Source organism: Hypanus sabinus, chromosome 8 (assembly GCF_030144855.1).
Source record: "Hypanus sabinus isolate sHypSab1 chromosome 8, sHypSab1.hap1, whole genome shotgun sequence".
In the NCBI taxonomy this organism is placed as follows: domain Eukaryota; kingdom Metazoa; phylum Chordata; class Chondrichthyes; order Myliobatiformes; family Dasyatidae; genus Hypanus; species Hypanus sabinus.
The window spans coordinates 160,708,910-160,730,715 of record NC_082713.1 but is presented as its reverse complement, the minus strand read 5'-3'; the positions used below and the strand labels follow the sequence as shown (position 1 = coordinate 160,730,715).

Below are 21,806 nucleotides of genomic sequence, written 5' to 3'. Positions count from 1 at the left end.
TTTCATGTTTCACACTTTATTAGACTGAGTTTATTGGACTTGGTGACATAGTGGATTTGCTTCTGAGTTTTGTCCGAGGTTGTGTAATTCATTGCCGGGGAGCATTGAAACATAGAAAACCTACAGACCAATGCAGGCCCTTTGGCCCACAAAGCTGTGCTGAACATGTCCCTACAGTTAAGGCGTTCGTCTGGTTATCTGAAGGTTGCTAGTTTGAGCCTCAGTTGAGGCAGTGCGTTGTGTCCTTGAGCAAGATACTTAACAACACATTGCTCTGCAATGACACCGGTGTCAAGCTGTGTGGGTCCTAATGCCCTTCCCTTGGGCAACATCGGTGGTGTGGAGTGGGGAAGGCTTGCAGCTTGGGCAACTGCCGGTCTCCCATACAACCCTGCCCAGGCCTGCGCTTTGGAAACTTTCCAAGGTGCAAATCCATGGTCTATCAAAACTAACGAAGGCCTATTACCTTAGAAATTACTAAGGTTACCCATTGCCCCTTATTTTTCTAAGCTCCACGTACCTACCCTGCAGTCTCTTAAAAGAACCTATTGTATCCGCCTCCACCACCATTGCCGGCAGCCCATTCCACGCACTCACCACTCTGTGCATAAAAAAAACTTACCCCTGACATCCCCTCTGTATCCACTTCCAAGCACCTTAAAACTGTACCCTCTCATGCTACCATTTCAGCCCAGGGAAAAAGCCTCTGACTATCCACACGATCAATGCTTCTCATCATCTTATACACCTCTATCAGGTCACCTCATGTTCTCTGTCACTCCAAGGAGATAAGGCCATGTTCCGTCAAGCTATTCTCATAAGGCATGCTACCCAATCCAGGCAACGTCCTTGTGAATTTCCTCTGCACCCTTTCTGTAGTTTCCACATCCTTCCTGTAGTGAGGCGATCAGAACTGAGTACAGTACTCCAAACGGTGTCTGACCAGGGTTCTCTATAGCTACATTACCTCTTGGCTCCTAAACTCAATCCCATGATTGATGAAGGCCAATGCACTGTATGCCTTCTTAACCACAGAGTCAAACTGCATAGCAGCTTTGATTGTCCAATGGACTCGGACCCGAAGATCCCTCTGATCCTCCACACTGCCAAGAATCTTACCATTAATACTATATTCTGCCATCATATTTGACCTACCAAAATGAGCCACTTCACACATCTGGGTTGAACTCCATCTGGCACTTCTCAGCCCAGTTTAGCATCCTATCAGTGTCCTGCTGTAACCTCTGACAGCCCTCCACACTATCCACAACATCCCCAACCTTTGTGTCATCAGCAAACTTACTAACCCATCCCTCCACTTCCTCATCCAGGTCATTTATAAAAATCACAAGGAGTGGGGGTCCCAGAACAGATCGCTGAGGTATACCACTGGTCACCAACCTCCATGCAGAATATGATCCGTCTACAACCACTCTTTGCCTTCTGTGGGCAAGCCAGTTCTGTAACCACAAAGCAATAACCCCTTCAATCCCATGCCTCTTTTCTTTCTCAATAAGCCCTGCATGGTGTAGCTTATCAAGTGCCTTGCTGAAATCCATATACACTACATCTATTGCTCTATTATCATCAATGTATTTAGTCACATCCTCAAAATATTCAACCAGGCTCATAAGGACAACCTGCCTTTGACAAAGCCATGCTGACTACTCCTAATTATATTATGCCTCTCCAAATGTTCATAAATCCTGCTTCTCAGGATCTTCTCCATCAACTTACCAACCACTGAAGTAAGACTCACTGGTCTATAATTTCCTGGGCTATCTCTACTCCCTTTGCTGAATAAGGGAACAACATCCGCAACCGTCCAAACCTCAGGAACCTCTTCTATACCCGTTGATGATGCAAAAATCATCGCCAGAGGCTCAGCAATCTCCTCCCTCGCCTCTCATTTTAGCCTGGGGTACATCTCGTCCAGTCCTGCTGATTTATCCAACTTGATTCTTTCCAAAAGCTCCAGCACATCCTTTTTCTTAATATCTACATGCTCAAGCTTTTCTTTCTGCCGTAAGTCATCACTACAATCGCCATGTCCAGGTCATTGGGTATATTGAAGGCAGAGGTTGATAGTTTTTTGATTAGCCAGGGCATGAAGGGATACGGGAAGAAGAGAGGGATTGGGGCTAAGAGGAAAAATGGATCAGCTATGATGAAATGGCCGAGCTAACTTCTCTTAACGACTGTGTGAATTGCGCACAGGTGCAATGGAGTGATGCTCTGTCGGTTTTGTGGAACCTATAGGTTCTGTCTACTACTTTGTTTTTGCCACTTTTCCACAGCTCTATTTGTCCAAGTGCTAAATGTAGAATTAATTTCAGCCTCTTACTATGAGATCTAGTTGGAGATGATAAATATGTTGTCAGACTTTGCTCTCTTCTAACAAGCTGCTCATTATTTTGGGACAGTTCTGCAATGTAAGACTAACCTGTGGCTTCCACCTTTTAATATGATCTCTCCAAACATATCCATCCTCCCCTCCATTCGTAAGCCCATTTATCAGAGAAACATTCTTGTTTCTTGTACCCAACTGGCTCCTTTTCTGTTCATCTCTTCCCCCTCACCCAAACACCCAAACCCATCAAGATTTTTCCCTGCTGTTGCTTTGGTCTCCCATCTCTTCTGTTTTCTCCAGTGCTCTCTCTTCCTGTTCATTGGATCCACTTTCTGCATTGGAAATCCTCTTCCCTCTAAGCTGAAGACCACCCATATTTTGTACCAGGATCATATGCTGCTGACTTGTTCTCTCTCATTGGGTCCAAGCAGTATCACCCCTGCGGATGGGCCAACATCATCCTCTCCTATACGAACAGCCTTTGACTCTGTTCTTGCACACTTTTGCCCCACATCTAACCCTTATTTCCTAAGTTTTACCAACTTCCTGTCTTCCTTAAATCTCTAAGTTTAAATCTCTTCAATTGTGCCCACTTCTGCACAATACCAAAAGTGCTTCTCTGAAAATTACAAACACTCCACTTAACTGTGACAATGATAATCCATCGCTTCCCAGCATTGTTGGCCCTTCTGCAATCTACAAGCACGCAGTTTTCCATCTGGTTTGCTATTTATTGATGGAGATACAGCGCTGAATAGGCCCTTCTGCACCTTAATGCCGACTGCCCAACACTCCCCGATTTACCCAAGCCTAATCACGGGACAATTTGCAATGACCAATTGACATACCAACTGGTATGTTTCTGAACTGTGGGAGGAATCTGGGGCATATGGAGGAAACCCATGTGGTCACGGGGAGAACATACAAACTCCTTACAGACAGAAGTGGGAATTGAACCCAGGATGCTGGTATTGTAAAGTGTTGTGCCAACCACTGCACAAAAGTGTTGCCCCCAGTGTGTTTGACTGTGCCCAACTTGGTTGGACAACTCTTTCTGTCTTTCTTTACCTTCCCAACTATAGCCAAAGAACCACCAACAATAACTTCTCTTCCAAATCTTCTATCATTACCTCTGAAAAGATTAGATTATTTTTATTTGTCCCATGTACATCAAAATCATCAGTGAAATGCGACATTCGCATTATCGTTTTGTGACGTGCTGGGTTGGGGGCAGGCTGCAAGTGTAGCCACACTTCTGGGACCCAGATAGCATGTTTACAACTCACTTACCCTACATGCATGTTGTTGCAATGTGGGAGAAAACTAGAGCACCTGAAGAAAGCCCAAACTGTCATGGGGAAAACATGCAAACTCCTTAAAGACAGTGCTGGAAATTGAACCCTGATCAATGTTCACTGGCAATTGTAAAGCAATTGCACTAACCACTACATTACCATGCCAATTACTCTGCTGTCCATCTGTGATCTCAACAAACCAACAAACCTATAATGCAATCTCCTCACATTCCAGTAAGTGCCAGACAGATATTAAATGAAACCTGATTTGTCATCTGTTTGTTTGACATTATTAAGAGAAGGGAACAGTAAACCATAAAGATCTGTATAGCAGGTACTGTGGGTTAGAACTGAAGTGATTAAAGATATTGTCCAACAGTAAATTTCATAGCATATTTAAGGAGTAAGGTTTCATTATGAATTACAGGAAAATATAAAGTAAGATCAAGCATTAAACTCTAAACATACAAACAATAATTGTTAAAATAAATAAATCCAAATTCTAGAGGGAAAATATCTCTCTACCCTACTGCCTGTTATGCCACTGGCATTTAGGGCAGTAATGAAGGTCCTCCATCTCTGGTGGTGTTCAAGGCTTCCTTCACCATGTCAGTAGCTTCCTCTCAGTTTTCACTATTGTCAATCATCCATGTTCTGGGTGGAGACTCAGGAATACCATGGTACAGATGTAGAAGGGGTCTTCATTGCTATTTCTGTAACAATTTTGTTTTACCAGTAGGGGTTCCTAGCCTTAAGCTGAACCCTCAAACCACTACCCTTTGACCTGTTTGGCATGGTGACCCTACCAACAGCCAAAGCATAAGGCCTTGACTCCAGCCAACGTAGATGTCTGGGCCATTGAAGCACATAAGCCTCCAAACTCAATAACAAAGAAGGAGAGGAGGGAAAATATACCTGCTGTTAATTTTGCTTTTCATATATCTAAATGAAATCCCATTTTGTTCATAAATTTTAAAAATTTGTTTGATGAATTCCCTTTAAAAGGCACTGAGGTTAGAAATACTGCCATGTGGAATATAGTCTCATGCACCATTGGGTAGCTTTTATCTAAAAACCCAACTCCTCTTGGGCAGAGCTGTAGGGACACTGCAATGCTGAGCTTTACGTGCCTGATCCACTGGAGGTTAACAATGTTCTCAGTAAGTTGAAGAGGAGTTCCTATATGAACCATTGCTGTGGAGCTTGGCAGCAAAGCAAGCCAAGCAATATCTTGTGATGCTCCCAGTATCTCCATTTCCCTGACATCCCACTTACTTCTTCGTAGAGATCCTGACAATTATGATTCTTGCACTGGTTTATCACTTTTGGTTGCACAATATTGTAATGGCCATCAGGCAATTGAGATTTCCTCTCTCCTTTAATGACTTGAGAGTGGAACTGAGTTACCACCAATACTTCAAAGGAGATTGTGATGCGTTCTCCCCACTTCTCAGCTTTGCAACTAATGTATGGGGTTTCCCCAAGTCGCACTCAGAAAGCTTTTCTCCCCCGCATTAGAGTATTGATCTTTCTCTCATGAGTTCTCTGTGCATACAGTTTCACTGTGTGTTTTTAAGTGCTGAAAAATGCCTTGTCAGTACTTAATATTCATTGAATTTTAACTTGAATACTTTGAGTACCATTACCATCCATTTTCAAGCTTCTGCTTTTCCTGTGTCATCCTTTAAGTCCTAGCTAGGGCTCTGAGACCTTTCTAACCCATTAATTTGGTCTTCAAAATGCATTCTATTCAGTGATTAAATACCAGTCAGTGTTTTTAAACAACAAACAAACTTTAATACTCTTAGAACAAAGATTATTGCTGTCTCTGTGACTTGAGATATAATTATAAGCTTTCACATTCCAGCAACTTAAAACATGACAATTGGATTGAATAGTAACTAGAGTTCATATATTAAAGAAGAGACTGTGTGTGTGTGTGTGACTGTACTTACAGTGGATTCTGTTTATCTGGGACACATCAGGACCAGTGCATTTTGGCTTAATTAAACGTCTGCCCCAATTAGTTTAATGGAAAGCTATAAAAAAGGTATAAAACAAACTACATTTAACAGAGTGGCAAATTATTTATTTAAATGAAATGCAGAACAAATTAGAACACTACCAAGATACAAGTACTACTAGTACTATAAAACTGTGTATTAGTTCCAAATAGTTAACAATGGTGGAAATTATCCACTGTACGCTTCTGTGTTCTTTTGATTGACTGCAAATGAACAAAATCAGTGTATCACCTCGTGCAAATAATGGGCAGTCTTCACACAGTTCTCTCAATGATTGCATTTCCAAATCTTCATTTTCATTGTAATTTCTCTGTTGTTCCTAGCCTGTTGGAGTAGTGAAATCGTTTCATTTTCACTCACCAGCCACTCCTGGCATCTCTGAGCCTGAATGTTTAAAACCACAGTGAGCAAAACTGTTCTAAATTGTCTTACTGCTTATATTGCTCCAGCTAATAGTGAAAAAAATCATTGCATTTGAACAGAAACACACACAACTGACACTATTTAAAAAACTGTTCACTCGAAGAACGAGGTAGTGTTTAACCTCCACACAGGTGCACTGACTGAAACTACTTAGAAACTGTTTGGCAACAGTATCTTGTCCCAATTAAGTGGCACAGTGTCCCAGATAAATGAAGGAAATCCTCAATATACGGCTTCCCCGGTTAACTGGAATCCACTGTACTGTGTTTTGCACCTTGGTCCCAGGGGGATGCTGTTTTATTTAGTCGTACATAAGTGTGTGGTTGAATGGTAATTAAATTTGAATTTGAACTTGAAATTATAAAGCTATAGATACTAGAAATTTAAAGCAAGGACGGAAACACAAAATGCTGGAAATACTCAGCAGAACAAGCCCATCTGTAGGAACATTTATTTTTGTTTTGATTTTATTCATATATTAGTGTGCTTAGAGCTTCAACAACATTGTCAAACACCTACTGCATCCTGCATAATCTATAGATCAAAGAAAAATCTGACATTTCAAACAGCACAGCTGAACGCTATTATACTGTGATTCGTTCAAAGAGAAATAATAGTCATCTTGATTTCAGTTACATCTGAACCACATACTAAGGAAAATCATGAGCCTGGAAATTAATTAGTGCTAGGGAACATGTTCATCTGTGGTTGTTCTGGGCATGGTTTCGTCACGGCAACAGTCAACAACATCTGAGGCTCAAAAACCCCTAAGGCCACAGGAGATATTGAATGTTACCTGCACAGTTAACTCCACACCACATGGGATTGTCAAGAAAAGTCTTGGGTCAGTCTGAGAGTGTGCTTAGATTTGCGGTTTCAAACGAGAGAGAACCAGGATTGGAGAGGGGCATTGTTGGGGGTGGGGGGGGGGGTAGAACTGGGGATTGTGGGTCAAAATAGACCAAGTGTTGGATTCGGGAATCAATTACAGGTCAGCTCAAAGGTCAGTCAGAGGTTCGGGGGGGATCAGTGTCTGGGAGGTCAGTGATAAGATTGGTGGGCAAGAGGTGTTGTTGGGCTGCCGGGAGTCTCCGAGGAATAAAGGTGAACTAAGAGTAGGCTTTAAAAATGGCTTTTCAATGGCAGCAGGTACATTTCAGAACAGCATCATGTCATGCTCCTCTAACATCGAAATTATTATCATCATTGCAAGTGTAAATCATGGTAGGCAGTAACCAGTTGAATTTCTGGAGGTGTGTGCCTAGAAGCCTTAGCCATTATAAAAATAAATAACAGACCATCTGTATATAAAGCCCTCATACAAATTTCTAGGCCAGATTATGTTTTTCCCTTAACTCAGAACCTGTCTTAATTCAAAGCTTAAATGTGCAGTGCTGATAATTTTTCTTACTATTTGGGTACCTGTTATAAAAATGTATTTTTTGGAGACATTATCAAGTCAAGTCAAGTCACTTTTTATTGTCATTTCGCCCATAAACTGCTGGTACAATACACAGTAAAAACGAAACAACGTTCCTCCAGGACCCTGGTGCTACATGAAACAACACAAAACTACACTAGACTACAGACCTGCACAGGACTACGTAAAGTGCACAAAAACAGTGCAGGGCAATGCAATAACTAATTAATAAATAAATAGATAATAAACAAGACAATAGGCACAGTACAGAACAAATTTTAATATAATAATAAATGATGTAGATGTCAATCTAGACTCTGGGTATTGAGGTGTCTGATGGCTTGGGCGAAGAAACTGTTGCACAGTCTGGTCGTGAGAGCCCGAATGCTTCGGTACCTTTTACCAGATGGCAGGAGGGAGAAGAGTTTGTTTGTGGGGTGTGTGGGGTCCTTCACAATGCTGTTTGCTTTGTGGGTCCAGGTGTGGTGTAAATGTCTGTAATGGCAGGAAGAGAGATCCCGATGATCTTCTCAGCTGACCTCACTATCTGCTGCAGAGTCTTGCGATCCGAGATGGTGCAATTTCCGAACCAGGCAGTGATGCATCTGCTCAGGATGCTCTCGATACATCCTCTGATTTTATGATGAAAAATTATCGTCTGCACTGAGAAGAATAATGAAGCTGTAGTTATTAACCACAATGGCATTGACTGTAAATAGCTAACTGCAGTATTTCCTTTTATTTCTCAATTCTTTAACTTTAAATTCTCTTTTGTTTTAGGCCACAGTTGCTGCTTTTGCTGCAAGTGAAGGCCATTCCCATCCGCGTGTGGTGGAACTACCAAAAACAGATGAAGGCCTTGGATTTAATGTGATGGGTGGAAAAGAACAAAATTCACCAATTTACATCTCTCGCATTATTCCTGGGGGAGTCGCAGATAGACACGGGGGCCTAAAACGTGGAGATCAGTTGTTGTCTGTCAATGGAGTGGTAAGTCAATGGGACAGTTGTTTTGTAGAGGAAATTATATTGAAATAGTAAATCATTTCAGAATAATTAATATTTATCAGCCTGATATTTAGGATGAGAAATAACAGCAAGGCAATCAAAGGTCGACAGCGCTTCAAGTGCATACTTGCGTTGTTTAATGTGAGGATCCAGAAACAGCTTTTATTAATTCCCTGTAATAGAAACAGCAAATGCTGGGAATACTCATTAAGACAGGGAGGATCTGTGGAAAGAGAAATCGCAATGATGTTTCACACACAAAATGCTGGAGGAACTCAGCAGTTCAGGCAGCATCTGTGAAAAGCAGTACATAGGGGACATTCTGGGCCAAGGCCCCTCATCAGGACTGGAAAGGAAAGGGATAGACATCCGAATTCTTTCCAGTCCTGAGGAAGGGCCTTGCCCAGAACAGCGTTTGGTCCCTTTGACATTTCCTGGTTCAGCCACTCCCACAGATATTTTATATTTTAGGTACCTGGCCTTATGACAATGACTCTCCCCTGCTAACTTTCCAGTCCTCCTTTTTACACCCCTGACTTCTTGCACCACACCCAACCTCACCGATAAGACCACCCCCATCCTCTCTCCAATCTCTCCAAACTTCCGAAAGCCTACTTCCCACCACCGTAATCTCCCATTATCTGCAGATGGCGACCAATCTCTCCTCCCTAGCCACCTCACTTTCCAGAAGCCCTGTCATCTGTCCTGCTAGTTAACAGCATTGTTAATGTTTACCAGAGGTCCATTTTTGTTGATATCTAACAACACCTATGACTGGGAAAGAGGAAATCTGAAACAGAGGTTGGTAGTTCAAAATGGGAAGGTTTCTCCAGCTTGCTGCTGACCGCAAAATACAGATCTCATAGATCTGATAAGTGACAAAGATGATTCATGATGAAAGATTGGTCAATATTGCTTACGTAGAACTTAGCAAAGCATTTCACAAAGTACCTCATAGTAGTCTGGTCCAGAAGAATCAGTCACATAGGATCCATGGTCAAATGATAAATTGGATCCAAATTTGGCTTGGTCATACAAGATGGAATGCAATAGTGGAAAGGTGTTATTCTGACTGGTAGTCTATGATCAGCGATGTTCCACATGGATAAGTACTGGGACCTCTGTTTGTAATACTGTGGATTCTGGTTAATTGGGATACATCAGGACCAGTACATTTTGGCCCAATAAAACAGCTAACCCAGTTAACCAAAGTTACATGGAAGGTTCCCCATGCAAGGCTCATTCAGAAAATAAGGAGGCATGGGATCCAAGGAGACCTTGCTTTGTGGATCCAGAATAGGCTTGCCCACAGGAAGCAAAGGGTGGTTGTAGATGGTTCGTACTCTGCATGGCGGTCAGTGACCAGTGGTGTTCCACAGGGATCCGCTCTCGGACCACTCCTCTTTGTGATTTTTACAAATGACCTGGATGAAGAAGTAGAAGGATGGGTTAGTAAGATTGCTGATGACACAAAGGTTGTAGGTGTTGTGGATAGTCTGGAGGTTTGTCAAAGGTTACCATGAAGCATCGATAGGATGCAGAACTGGGCTGAGAAGTGGCAGATGGAGTTTAACCTAGATAAGTGTGAAGTGGTTCATTCTGGTACGTCAAATATTATGGTAGAATATAGATTTAATGGTAAGACTCTTGGCAGTGTGGAGGATCAGACAGATCTTGGGGTCTGTGTCCACAGGGCACTCAGATCTGCTGCACAGGTTGACAGCGTTGTTAAAAAGGTGTATGGTGTGTTCATCAACCATTCATCAACCATGGGATTAAGTTCAAGAGCCATGAGGTCTTACAGCTATGTAAGACCTTGGTCAGACCCCACTTGGAGTGTTCAGTTCTGGTCACCTCACTACAGGAAGGACGTGGATACTATAGAAAGATGTACAAGGATGTTGCCTGGATTATGAGAATAAGTTGAGTGAACTTGACCTTTTTTTCTTGGAGCAATGGAGGATGAGAGATGATCTGATAGAGGTGTATAAGATGAGAGGCATTGGTTGTGTGTGGATAACCAGAGGCTTTTTCCCAGGGCTGAAATGGCTAACACAAGGGGGCATAGTTCTAAGGTGCTTGGACGTAGTTACAGAGGGGATGTCAGGGGAGAGTTTTTCACACAGAGAGTGGTGAGTGCGTGGAATGCATTGCTGGCAATGGTGGTGGAGGGCAATACAATACGGTCTTTTAAGAGACTTGAATAGGTACATGGAGCTTAGAAAAATAGAGGGCTATGTGCTAGGGAAATTCTAGGCAGTTTCTAGAGTAGGTTACGTGGTTGACACAACATTGTGGGCAGAAGGGCCTGTGATGTACTGTAGATTTCTATGTTCTATGTTCTGTTCTTGATTCTCATGCCTCCACAATCTCTTCAGCCGCCTCTCTCAGAACTCTGGGGTGTACACCATCTGGTCCAGTGACTTATCTACCTTATGACTTTTAGTTTCCCAAGAACCTTCTCCCTAGTTATGGTAACTACATACTTCATGCCTTCTGACAGCTAGAACTTCCACCATACTGCTAGTGTTTTCTACAGTAAAGACTAATGCAAAATACTTAATATGTTTGTCTGCTATTTTGTTGTCCCCATTACTATCTCTCCAATATCATTTTCCAAAGGTCCAATGTCCACTCTCGCCTCTCTTCTACACTTTATGTATCTGAAGAAACTTTTGGTCTCCTCTTTAATACCATAGGCTTGCTTACTTTTGTATTCCATCTTTACCTTCTTAATAACCTTATCAGTTGCCTTCTGTTGGTTTTTAAAAGCTTCCCAATCCTCTAACTTCCCGTTAATCTTTGCTTTATTATATGCCCTCTCTTTGGCCTTTATGTTGACTTTGACTTTTCTTGTTAGCCATGGTTGTTTGATCTTTCCTCTTTGCGATGTATATATCCTGTGCCTTCCAAATTGCTTCCAGAAATTCCAATGGTTGCAGCTCTGCTGTCATCCCTGCCAGTGTTCTTTTCCAATCAACACTGGCCAACTCCTCTCTCATGCCCCTGTAATGTCCTTTACTTCTCTGTAATACTGATACATCTGACTTTAGCTTCACCTTCTCAAATGTCAAAGTGAATTCAATCATATTAATGTCACATTCCCCTAAGGGTTCTTTCACCTTAAGCTTCCTAATCAATTCTGTTTCATTGCATAACGCCGATACACAATAGCTGATCCTCTAGTGGGCTCAACCACAAGCTGCCCAAAAAAGCCTATGTCATAAGCTTTCTAGAAAATCCCCCTCCTGTAATCCAGCATCTACTTGATTTTCCCAATCTACCTGCATATTGAAATACCCCATGACTATTGTAACATAGTATTCAAAAGATGTTTTAGTTATATTCTCTCTAGGTAGCTTCCAACATGATGGTATGAATATTGATTTCTTCTTCTGGTTAAAAAAGAATTACTCTTTTTCACTTCTTCTTCTATTCCTCATGCTGGCTTCTTCCCTCTTCTCACCTGCCTATCACCACCCCCTGATTCCTTCCCTTTCTCCTATGGTCTACTGCCTTCTCCTATCAGATTCCTTCCTCTGATGCCCTTTTTCTTTTGCACCTGCCTGACTTCATCTGTTACTTTCTAGCTATCCTTCTTCCCCTCACCCCACCAATTTATTCCCCATTCCCCATTCATTTCCTTTGCTTCATTGGCCTAAAACATCAACTGTTTGTTAAGTTCCATGGAGGCTGAGTTCCTTCTGCATTTTGTGTGTTGTTGTTGTTGTAGACTGGTTATTAATTTGGGCACGGAAATGTAGATGTAATTTAATCTGGACAAGTATGAGGTTTTGCATTTGGGAAGTCTCTATTCTAAGAGAAAATACATGGTAAACAGCATTGATATATAGAGGGATCTTGGGGTGTAAGCCTAAAGCTCCTGAATGTGACAACACAAATGATAAAAAGGCATATGGCTTACTTGCCTACTCAGTTGTGACACTGAGTGTGAAAGCTGAGAAGCTCTTTTGCCATTATGTAAAACTTTGGTTGGGGCACATCGGAGGTATTGTGTCTAGTTCAAGTCACTGCACAAGAGGAGGGATGGGGAGGATTTGGAAAGAGTACAGAAGAGGTTCACCAGGATGTTTCCAAGACTGGAGTGTACTAGTTGTTGGAGGTTGGACAGATTCGAATGGCTTTGTCTGAAGCATTGGAGGTGAGTTAATGGAAGTATAGTATGTACAAACGTTTGTACAATTGTGAGAAAAATGGACAATATAGATTGTCTTTTCCCCAGGTTGAGAATATAAGGTACTAGAGAGCATAGATTTAAGGTGAGAATGGGAAATGTGCAGGCAAGATATTTACATAGAGAGTGGTTGGTGCATGGAGACATGGTAGAAGTGAATATAATAGCGATGTTTTAAAGCCCCCAGACAGACTAATGAATAGGCAGTGAATAAAGGGATGTGGACTACATGTGACAGATGGGATTAAGTAGATTAGCATCATTGTTGAGGCAGACATGATGGGGCAAAGGGCTCTGTCCCTGTGCTGCACATTGCTATGTTCTATGTGTTGTTATGCAATTAATTCAAAGGTAGGACAACCTCTCATCCTTTCCCCAACCCTTTCCCCTGTCTTACCTCAGTTCCACCCTAAACATCTGCATTCCCCTTTCTTTCAAATAAGGAAACCTTTTCTATGTGAAATTAAACAAAGCTATGCTTAGGGCACTGAATGTTTTTTTCGGGCTCCATTGCCTCTGGTTGAGGAGGTGAATGTGGAGGATATAAATGAAACGTCTCTATGTTACACAACAGTCTGCTTGGTGACTACATATGTACTGCTCCAATTTCCAGAGTGTGGAAGGGGAACACCATGAGAAGGCAGTGGAATTGCTGAAGGCTGCTCAGAGCAGTGTGAAGCTGGTGGTGCGTTACACTCCAAAGGTGCTGGAGGAAATGGAGGCAAGGTTTGAGAAACTGCGGACTGCCCGACGCAGGCAGCAGCAGCAACTTCTGCTCCAGCAGCAGCAGCAGCAAGTTCAGCAAAATCATATGTCATAGGTGAGAGTATCCGTATTATCGTTCAACCTAGAAGTTCAAGTACATTTCCTCAAATTGTGGTCGTAGGGTAATAGCTTATGGTGTGGGACCAAAGGCTTCTCTGCTCCTGCCTGATAGTAGTAGTGTGAGGAAGACATGGCCTGGAATGTGGGGGTCTTTGATGATGTATGTTGACTTCTTATGACGGCGTTCTATGTAAGTGCATTCAATGGTAAACAGTTTCACTCTGAAAGGGCAGAAGGTGGAAGGAGCAGCATCAATCACTAGACATAGTCCTTGTTGATATCACCAAAGTCTTCGTCTTGATACTGAAAGATTATAACATTTGGTTGCCCTGAGATATTCCTCTCCATTTTATATCTTCTGCACAATGATGTTAAAGCTGCACTCCTGCAAAAGGTTATTGTTCGAGGCCTCTTGCCTTTCTCAACAACCCGGGGTCACACCTCTTCCATGCTGGCTGTGATGCCCATCTACATTAACCCCACCTGCCTGCATTGTGCCATGTTCCTCTATGCCTTCCCTTTACAAATACTTGTTCAAACTTCTAAGTGTTCTGTCCCAGCACATCAACCATCCATCTCCCTCCAAAGATGCTGCCTGACTTGTCGAGCTTCTCCAGCAGTCTTTTGCCTTTTGAACATTGTAATTCCACCTGCCTCCTCTACCCCCTTTGGCATCTCATTCAAGATATTTGCTACTCTGGATGTGAAAAACATACCTGTGGATGGAGCTGGTCAAAGTCTGAGCTCTGGGCTATCAATGACTTCTTCACTGAAACATACAAACATTTGGGCCTTACGCTAAACAGCCATAAGACTGACCGACCCTTGCCCCACCTCTGTGCGCAACACTGACCCCTGACAATAAAAGGTTTAAGATGGAAAAGCAGATCACTTTCTGAATTTCAGGAGTCATGAGTGAGTGAAACGATCAGTGAGGAAATTCACCAAAGTCTCTGGAATGCCAGCACAGTCTTCACCTGATTGAGGAACAGAATGTTTAATGATCAGGACCAAGGTTCAGCATCAATCTCCTAGCTTACTAGGCAGCAGTGATCCCTACCTTTTAGTATGCTTCAGAATCATTATATAACTACAGCTGCCAACTTAGTGCTAGGAGATGTCTTTGCCAGGTCCTCCCAGGATAAGCTAAACAACATCAAAAAAGAGAATTGATCTTAATCATAAATGCAAGAGATGCTGGAAATCCAGAGTAACACACAAAATGCTGGAGGAACTCAGCAGGTCAGGAAAGGACCCTTCGATCTCAGCCCGAAATGTCTGCTCTTTATTCCTCTCCATAGATGCTGCCTGACCTGCCGAGTTCCTTCAGCATCTTACATTGGTCTTTAGTCAGTCAGATGGATGTTGGAGTGCTAGAAGCAGTGGAGGAGTTGGGGTTGTTCCAAGACAGAATTGTAGACATATGTATCACTCACAGGAGGAGTTAGGACTGGGGATCTGTGGGTTAATTATTCAGATATTAACTGTGGGAGGGTCTTTTACATGTTTAAGATAACATGGGAGTAGTCTGCTTCAGGATCAGGAAAGTAGTCACCTAGGCAAATGGTCTAGTGATCAAATCATGGGTTGGAAATTGAGGGAGTGGCGGGATTCAGTCATGGGCTTTTTTGGATATTGGCATAATTGACAACAGTCTAGCCTCTCATGACAAGAGGTTTCCAGGAGGGCCAAGGAAATGATTTGGGGGCATTCTTTGAAAATTTGTACCAGTCATACTGTCTCATGTGCCTGGCACATGCCTGATCAAAGCGCAGAAGACAATGGGAACCTAGAACCCCTTTGTAGGATGCATGCAGAAACCCAACAAAGAAGGGGGGAAAGAACATGTGTTCTTATCCAATGCACAGATCTATTCCTCAAAAACCTACAGCCCCACCCATACCGGAGAATGTAGATTTTTGGAATGGAAACAAATCTTAAGGAACTGCATAAAAAAAAAGATAAAGAACAAAAGTAAAGAAGCATTGCTCAATTGTGTAAAAGATGCAGTATTTCATGTAGTGTTTGGGTTCTCTCATTTCCTCTGTTGTATATACAACATGATCTGTCTCCCTTTATCATTTCACCATCCTTAAGTTGGCCAAGGAAGGAACCCCACTGAGTAGTCAATGATATCTTTTAATGTTTTGTAAATGTAACATATGAAACCTTACTCGTATGTTGCCTTTAACATATTAAAAACATCTGTAATTTTTCCACCTAAAGCGAGAGCAGGAAATTTTATACTAAGTAGGAAATTAAAGCAAGGAGTAAGCAATTGAGAATAACTTTTTCCTTTGCTTTTGGGTCAGAGAAAGGAGGGACACAGTGGTCACATTATAGAACAAATTTTATTATACACAGTTGTGAGCCAAAAGTTGATTTTAATTATTGTTTTATCATTGCAAAGGCTGAAATGCTGGAGTGAAGAAACTAAGAGGGAAGGAACTGTCGGTAGATGAATGAATTGGGATGAGGAGGATCTAATTGATTGAAAATTAGAAAATGTAGAATTGGTTAATAGGTCATCTGTATTGAGAGAGAAAGGCAATGAAAGTCAGCAACTGCAACAGAAAGAGGAGAGCAAGGAAGAAGGCAGAGAAATTTGGAAGTTACCCAAGTTGAACAGAAAAGTATGGAAAATATTGAAGTTAAATGTAATAAAAATGACATTAAAGTTTCAGTGGTAGTATCATTGATAAATACTGTTGACACTTTCAAGTTGAAAATGGGCTATTTAGAGCAACTGATGAAGTATGGATTGTTGGGCAAGAACAAAACTCTAATTTAATATCTAAGTCAATAATTAAGGAGAGAATGGAATTAGGAATGTTTTACAAGAACAATCTGCATGACTTGGGCTACACAATTAAATCAGACAATTATTTTGAAGGTCGGGAAGTATCCACCTATTTAGTAACAAAGACAATGCTGTTATGTGCTCAAAACTTAAATAACGTCTATTCATTCTCTCTCTGAATTCCATGCAGGCAATATTTCATTTAAATTATTTTAATGATTTTCACTACATTGCTTTTTCAAAGCAGATTCCTTGCCAATAGATTTTCAACTTTAAGCTTCAAAGCATTTTCAAAGTAGAATACTTGCCACCAGCTTTAATTAGTGTAAGGAAATCAAGCAGATTTTCTTTCATTTCAACCCTCATTTGTTTAAGAATAATTAAGGAAGGAAACTTCAGCAAAGTATCTTATCTGTCCTCCATGGTTTCCAGTATCTTGTGTTATTCCAACCACTGGGAAAATAAATATGTTTATTCACACTGCTAAAAATGTCTAAATTCTCATTCAAACCTCTTTATATTTCTGTCCATGAAGACCAGCATTATCAAAATAAATTGTTTTTAGAACATTTCTGTAAAAATATGCCTCAAGATAGACAGGCAGTCAGACAAATGTGCCAATCCCTAGAGAACTTTACTGTGAGTACAAATTCATAATTAAAATAAAGATTATATATATACGTATATATTTTGAGGATCATTGGAGAGATAAGAAGTCAAAGCAGTTGTTTCATTGCACCTGTTCCTCACTGTACTTGAGCTTATGACAGTAAATTTGACCTGTGTTGTAAAATCGAACTTACAGTAACTAGTGTTATAGCAGAATGGGGGACATCTTTCCCACTTCCTTCTCAGTCCTGAAGAAGGGTGTTGGCACAAAACGTCGACTGTTTACTCTTTTCCATGGATACTGCCTGACCTGCTAAGTTCCTCCAGCATTTTGTGTGTGTTGTTTTGGATTTCCAGTGTTATGATCCCAGCCCCCTGCTTTGTGAGAATCGCAAGAGCACCCATTGAGGGGGGGGGAGGGGGGGTCAGTAGACCCAGGAAGTGAGAGAAACGTGAAAAATTGCACGTCCCGCCAGGGATACAGAATAAGATGCCAGCAACTATTGTCTCATGGAGACCATGTGAAAAGCCCTCGGGCAGGGTGGGCTGGTTGAGAGAGAGATTGCATCATCCCAACCTGATTGACACCTGCGACTCCGTGAGGAAGTATAAAGGAGAGTCTCAGGGGGACAGCCCCTCAGACACGAGAGAGTGATCCCGCAGCAGCGGGAAGCCATTCTGAAGGAAGCCACGTGCGTTAGATTCCGGGATTGGAATTTGTGGCTGGAATCACAGAAAACCGCTTTTAACTAACATCGGGGAGAGGGAACCAACGGTCCCCCGATTTCATGGAAGATTCATCAAGACTCGGCAAGTTCTTTCTCTTCCCCCCATCTCTCTCTCTCGGTCGCCCCACGTGAAACCCAGCGATTTTCAAAGGGCTGAGGCCTGCAGACTTCCAGAGTGACTTTTATATTTCCAACGGACAATCTATTAACCCCTAGACACCAGCAGAGCTCACTTCTTAATGATGATTATTACTATACCCGCGCTTTAGATTGAGTGTTGACGATGTGCACTATCTGAATGTATGTATTAATCCCACTTTTGTGTCCCTTTATAAATAAAAACGTTTGAAAATAGTGACAACAGACCTCCCTATCTTTGCTGGTAAGTTATCCAGTTACAGGATACGTAACACCAGCATCTGTAGAATTTCACATGTTTATGATTAGTATCGAGTGCATATCATATTTGTCTGTTCGCTTGAACAGAATTTAATATCTCACTAAACATTGTACTAGTTTTTAAAATAAATACAAACTCAAAATATTTATTTTGCAATTTGTAATTTTATTTTCTAATACCTTGCTCTAGATTAATTAATATCAGAGCAAAGGAATTATTACTATATTCAATAATTCTTTTTGGACCATTGCTAATTATTTGTAATTAATAGAAAAAAATTGAAGTCTTGTGACTTTTACTTTTTTATTTTTTCTCAGAAAATTAATGCTTTGACAATATGGTTTAAAGCGTCCAGTGTACATAAGTCATTTTATAAAGCCTTGAAAACTTAATACCTGTTCAAAGACTGTTTCCATGGTGAGCCAATCCAATAGAATTAATTAGGTAGTTCACATGATTTGAAAGGGATCAGGAATAGGGGATGAAATGTCAAACTTAATTTCTGGTTTATTTGCATTCTGCAGCATGCACAAAAAGATTATTGTGAAACAAACAAATTGTCGCAGTTACTTGATACAAACCAACATCGCACTGAGACTAGGCATGATAGGTGGGGTGGTTTTTAATCCTGATTGACGCATCTTCTGTGGTATCCAGTAATAATAATATTCAAAGTCAAACAAATGTATATGATCCTTTATTAAGAAACTAGCAACAAACAGTCTTGAAGTGGTAAAAATAATGAAACTAAAACTAGTGTCACGGGTTACCAAACCAGCAGAAATGGAATAAAACTTTGGAGTCTGGTATTACTTTAACTAATGGTGTTTATTAGTAAACTAAGTAATATAGTACTATAAAATGCAAATATATATAAAACAGGTTAGCAAATATATATACAGAAGTGTGGAAATAGGAATCAAAACCAAGCTCTATCGAAGTCTAGGGGTAAATGAATAGTTTTACAATGATGCAGAGTTCAGTTCAGTTCAGTTTAGTTTAAGTCGAGGTAGTTGCTGTTGTACCATTGGGGTGGGGGGCGAGAGAGAGAGCGCGCGCGCGGTTGCAGGCAAACCTTCCGTTGTCTTATTGTGCTGTTGTGGTTACCGACTGTGACCCCTCCGTACCTGGCCAGACCGTTCTTCAATGGTGAGCCTGTCACCCAGCCGAGGGGGGGACATACACACAAGCCCCCACTGGTCTGCCTTCACACACTGTGAGCCTCTGGTCGATTCCCCCGAATCGATCTTCCAAACCCCCACCTTATCATGGGTGCACAATGCTCTTTCAGTGTCCCGTGGTGTGTCTGCTTGTGTCTCAGCAGACTTGCTTTTTATCTCCCCTAACGGGGTACCAGCCATCCTTCAGCTGTCCATCACCTGGTACCACCGTGCTGTCTCAGCAGGAATCCACACAAGCAGGCAAAGTGTCCTTGAAGCAAAGTAAACAATTAGCAAAGAAGCCATAATACTAAATCATCCCTCTCTCTCTCATTATCAGCATCTGCAGCAGGATGCCTCCCCCCTCTTCTTCTCTCTCTCTCGTTAGCAGCATAGTTCACAGGGGGGTCAACTCCGGACCCCATCTCCGCCTGGTTTGCTCATCACACATCACACTAGGGATATTAAATGTACTTAAGCAAAGTTAAACACAAATAGAATGACTCTAAAAAACATGAACATGTAATTAAAGCTCTTCACTTCAAATACATCCCCACCCACGTGACTGACTACCATAATAAACACAATAAACACGCAACAGGCAACACAATGCGAATAGGAAACAGATAAAATGACTCCTACTCAGATGTTTCTGTAAAGAATATGTGATTATTGGAAAGGACTTTTTGCAGTATTTAATTATTTTGATCATCTATCAATAGATAATTTGTTACTTGACATGTTTTTGGTGCTTTTGTACAAAAATCATAAAGGTTGTAAACAATTACTGTAGAAAGGCAAATAGTTTGTCAGATTTAATTGCAAACAAGGGAGTATAAGAATAGGAGAATGTTGTCAGAATTAGTGACAATACATCTGGAATACTGTGGGAACTGACTTTGATTTTCAAAGTTCAAAGTTATCAAAGTACATACAGTATATGTCACAATATACAATCCTGAGGTTCATTATCTTGTGGGTATACTCAACAAATTCATAGAATTATAACTATAACAGAATCAATGAAAGACCACACCAATTTGGACATTCAACCTGTTTGAAAAAGACAATAAAATGTGCAAATACAAAAAGAAAGAAATAGTAATAAATAGGCAATAAATATCAAGAACATGAGATGAAAAGTCCTTTAAAGTGAGTCCGTGGGTTGTGGAAACATTTCAATGATGGAGCAATTGAGGTTGAGTAAAGTTTGATTCAAGACCTTGATTGCTGAGGGGTAATAACTGTTCCTGAACCTGGTGGTGTGAGTCCTGAGGCTCCTGTACTTTCTTCCTGATGGCAGCAGTGAGAGAAGAGAGCATGGCCTGGGTGGTGGGGGTCCCTGATTATGATGGTTTCTTCCCTAAGAAAGGATGTTCTTGTACTACAAATCTGAAACAAAAATATGAACTTGGAAGGAGAGAAGGGCTCTGTGAAGCTAAAAATAGTGTCAGTGTTCAGGTCAATACCCTCGCATCAGAACTGAATTAGTTACAGTATTTGCCTTACAGATGGTGCAACAAATGTTTACAAATTGATTTATGGGAAATGAGGTCCATGCCTTGAAAACAGATTAATTAACAGGGACATACAAAATATTCCATGTTATTTGAAAGACTTCAAGTTAATTTAATTGAAACTGATAAAATTCTTTAAAATGGTAGAGCTGATGCAAAGAGAAAGTGTTTCCCTGCAGGAGAATGTAGAGCTCTGGTGTCATTACAACTGAGACGAAGAGTCATTTGTTCATACAAGAGACTTGACATTTTCTACTTCAGAGGCTGGTGATGTTCACTCAAGAAGAAAGGGATCAATAGAGATTTGAACAGTCAAGGTATCAGAAGATAGAAAAGTGAGTCAAGAGAAAGGAAGGGATGTCAATGCTTGCTTGTGATCTTATTGAGCAGCAAAGTAGACTTGGAGGTTGCATTACCCACTGCTCCCTTTCCTGTTTGTTTTTTTTTACCGTCAATGACGGATCTGATCTGATGCAGGTCAGACATACAGACAAGCTCATGACTTGGTGGCAGACTTCCAATCTTGCCACTTTGTCTGGCCCATATTGTAACTTAGAATATATATTTGGATGTCAGGGGTAATTTGAATCAGAATTGGGCTTGGCTGTGGTACTTCCTGCAGTGTAGATATCAGTAACAAGTGTATGTATATTGACCTCAGATCATTTAAGTAAGAAATATACCTTAAAAATTCCGACATCCTTGGGACTTCAGTAGTACCAGGTTTGCAGATCTTCCAATCTGTTGGAGGTTACTTTGTTACCCCAACTTGCTTTTATTTCTCACAGTAAGAAAGTACATTTCAGTAAACACAGCAAGTTCAAAGGAGTGGGATCCTGAGCTGTAGAGAAGTTCACTATGTAAGTTTAACCTTGTCAAGCAAACTAAAATATGCAAGGGATCTAGTCCCCAGCTCCATTTGCAAACCACATAGTAGCGTAGTGGCTAGCCTAACACTCTCCAGTGCCGGTGATCGGGGTTCAACTGCCGCTGCTGTGTGTGAGGAGTTTGTATTAGCCGTCTGACCGTGACTGTGTGAATTTCCTCCGGGT

General features: G+C 41.2%; 1 protein-coding gene across 3 annotated transcripts in view; it reads left to right on the top strand.

Moving 5' to 3' along the window:
• The window catches only part of lin7a (lin-7 homolog A (C. elegans)), a 68,389-nt gene that overhangs the window by 44,007 nt on the left and 2,576 nt on the right, over positions 1–21,806 (top strand). For 2 of the 3 annotated variants that reach the window (XM_059978388.1, XM_059978387.1), the window contains exons 4-5: positions 8,293–8,502; positions 13,329–13,535. In XM_059978388.1, the coding sequence (XP_059834371.1) occupies positions 8,293–8,502; positions 13,329–13,535 (417 nt within the window). The remainder of the gene's footprint in view (positions 1–8,292; positions 8,503–13,328; positions 13,536–21,806) is intronic. The other variant, XM_059978389.1, reaches the window with a different exon arrangement.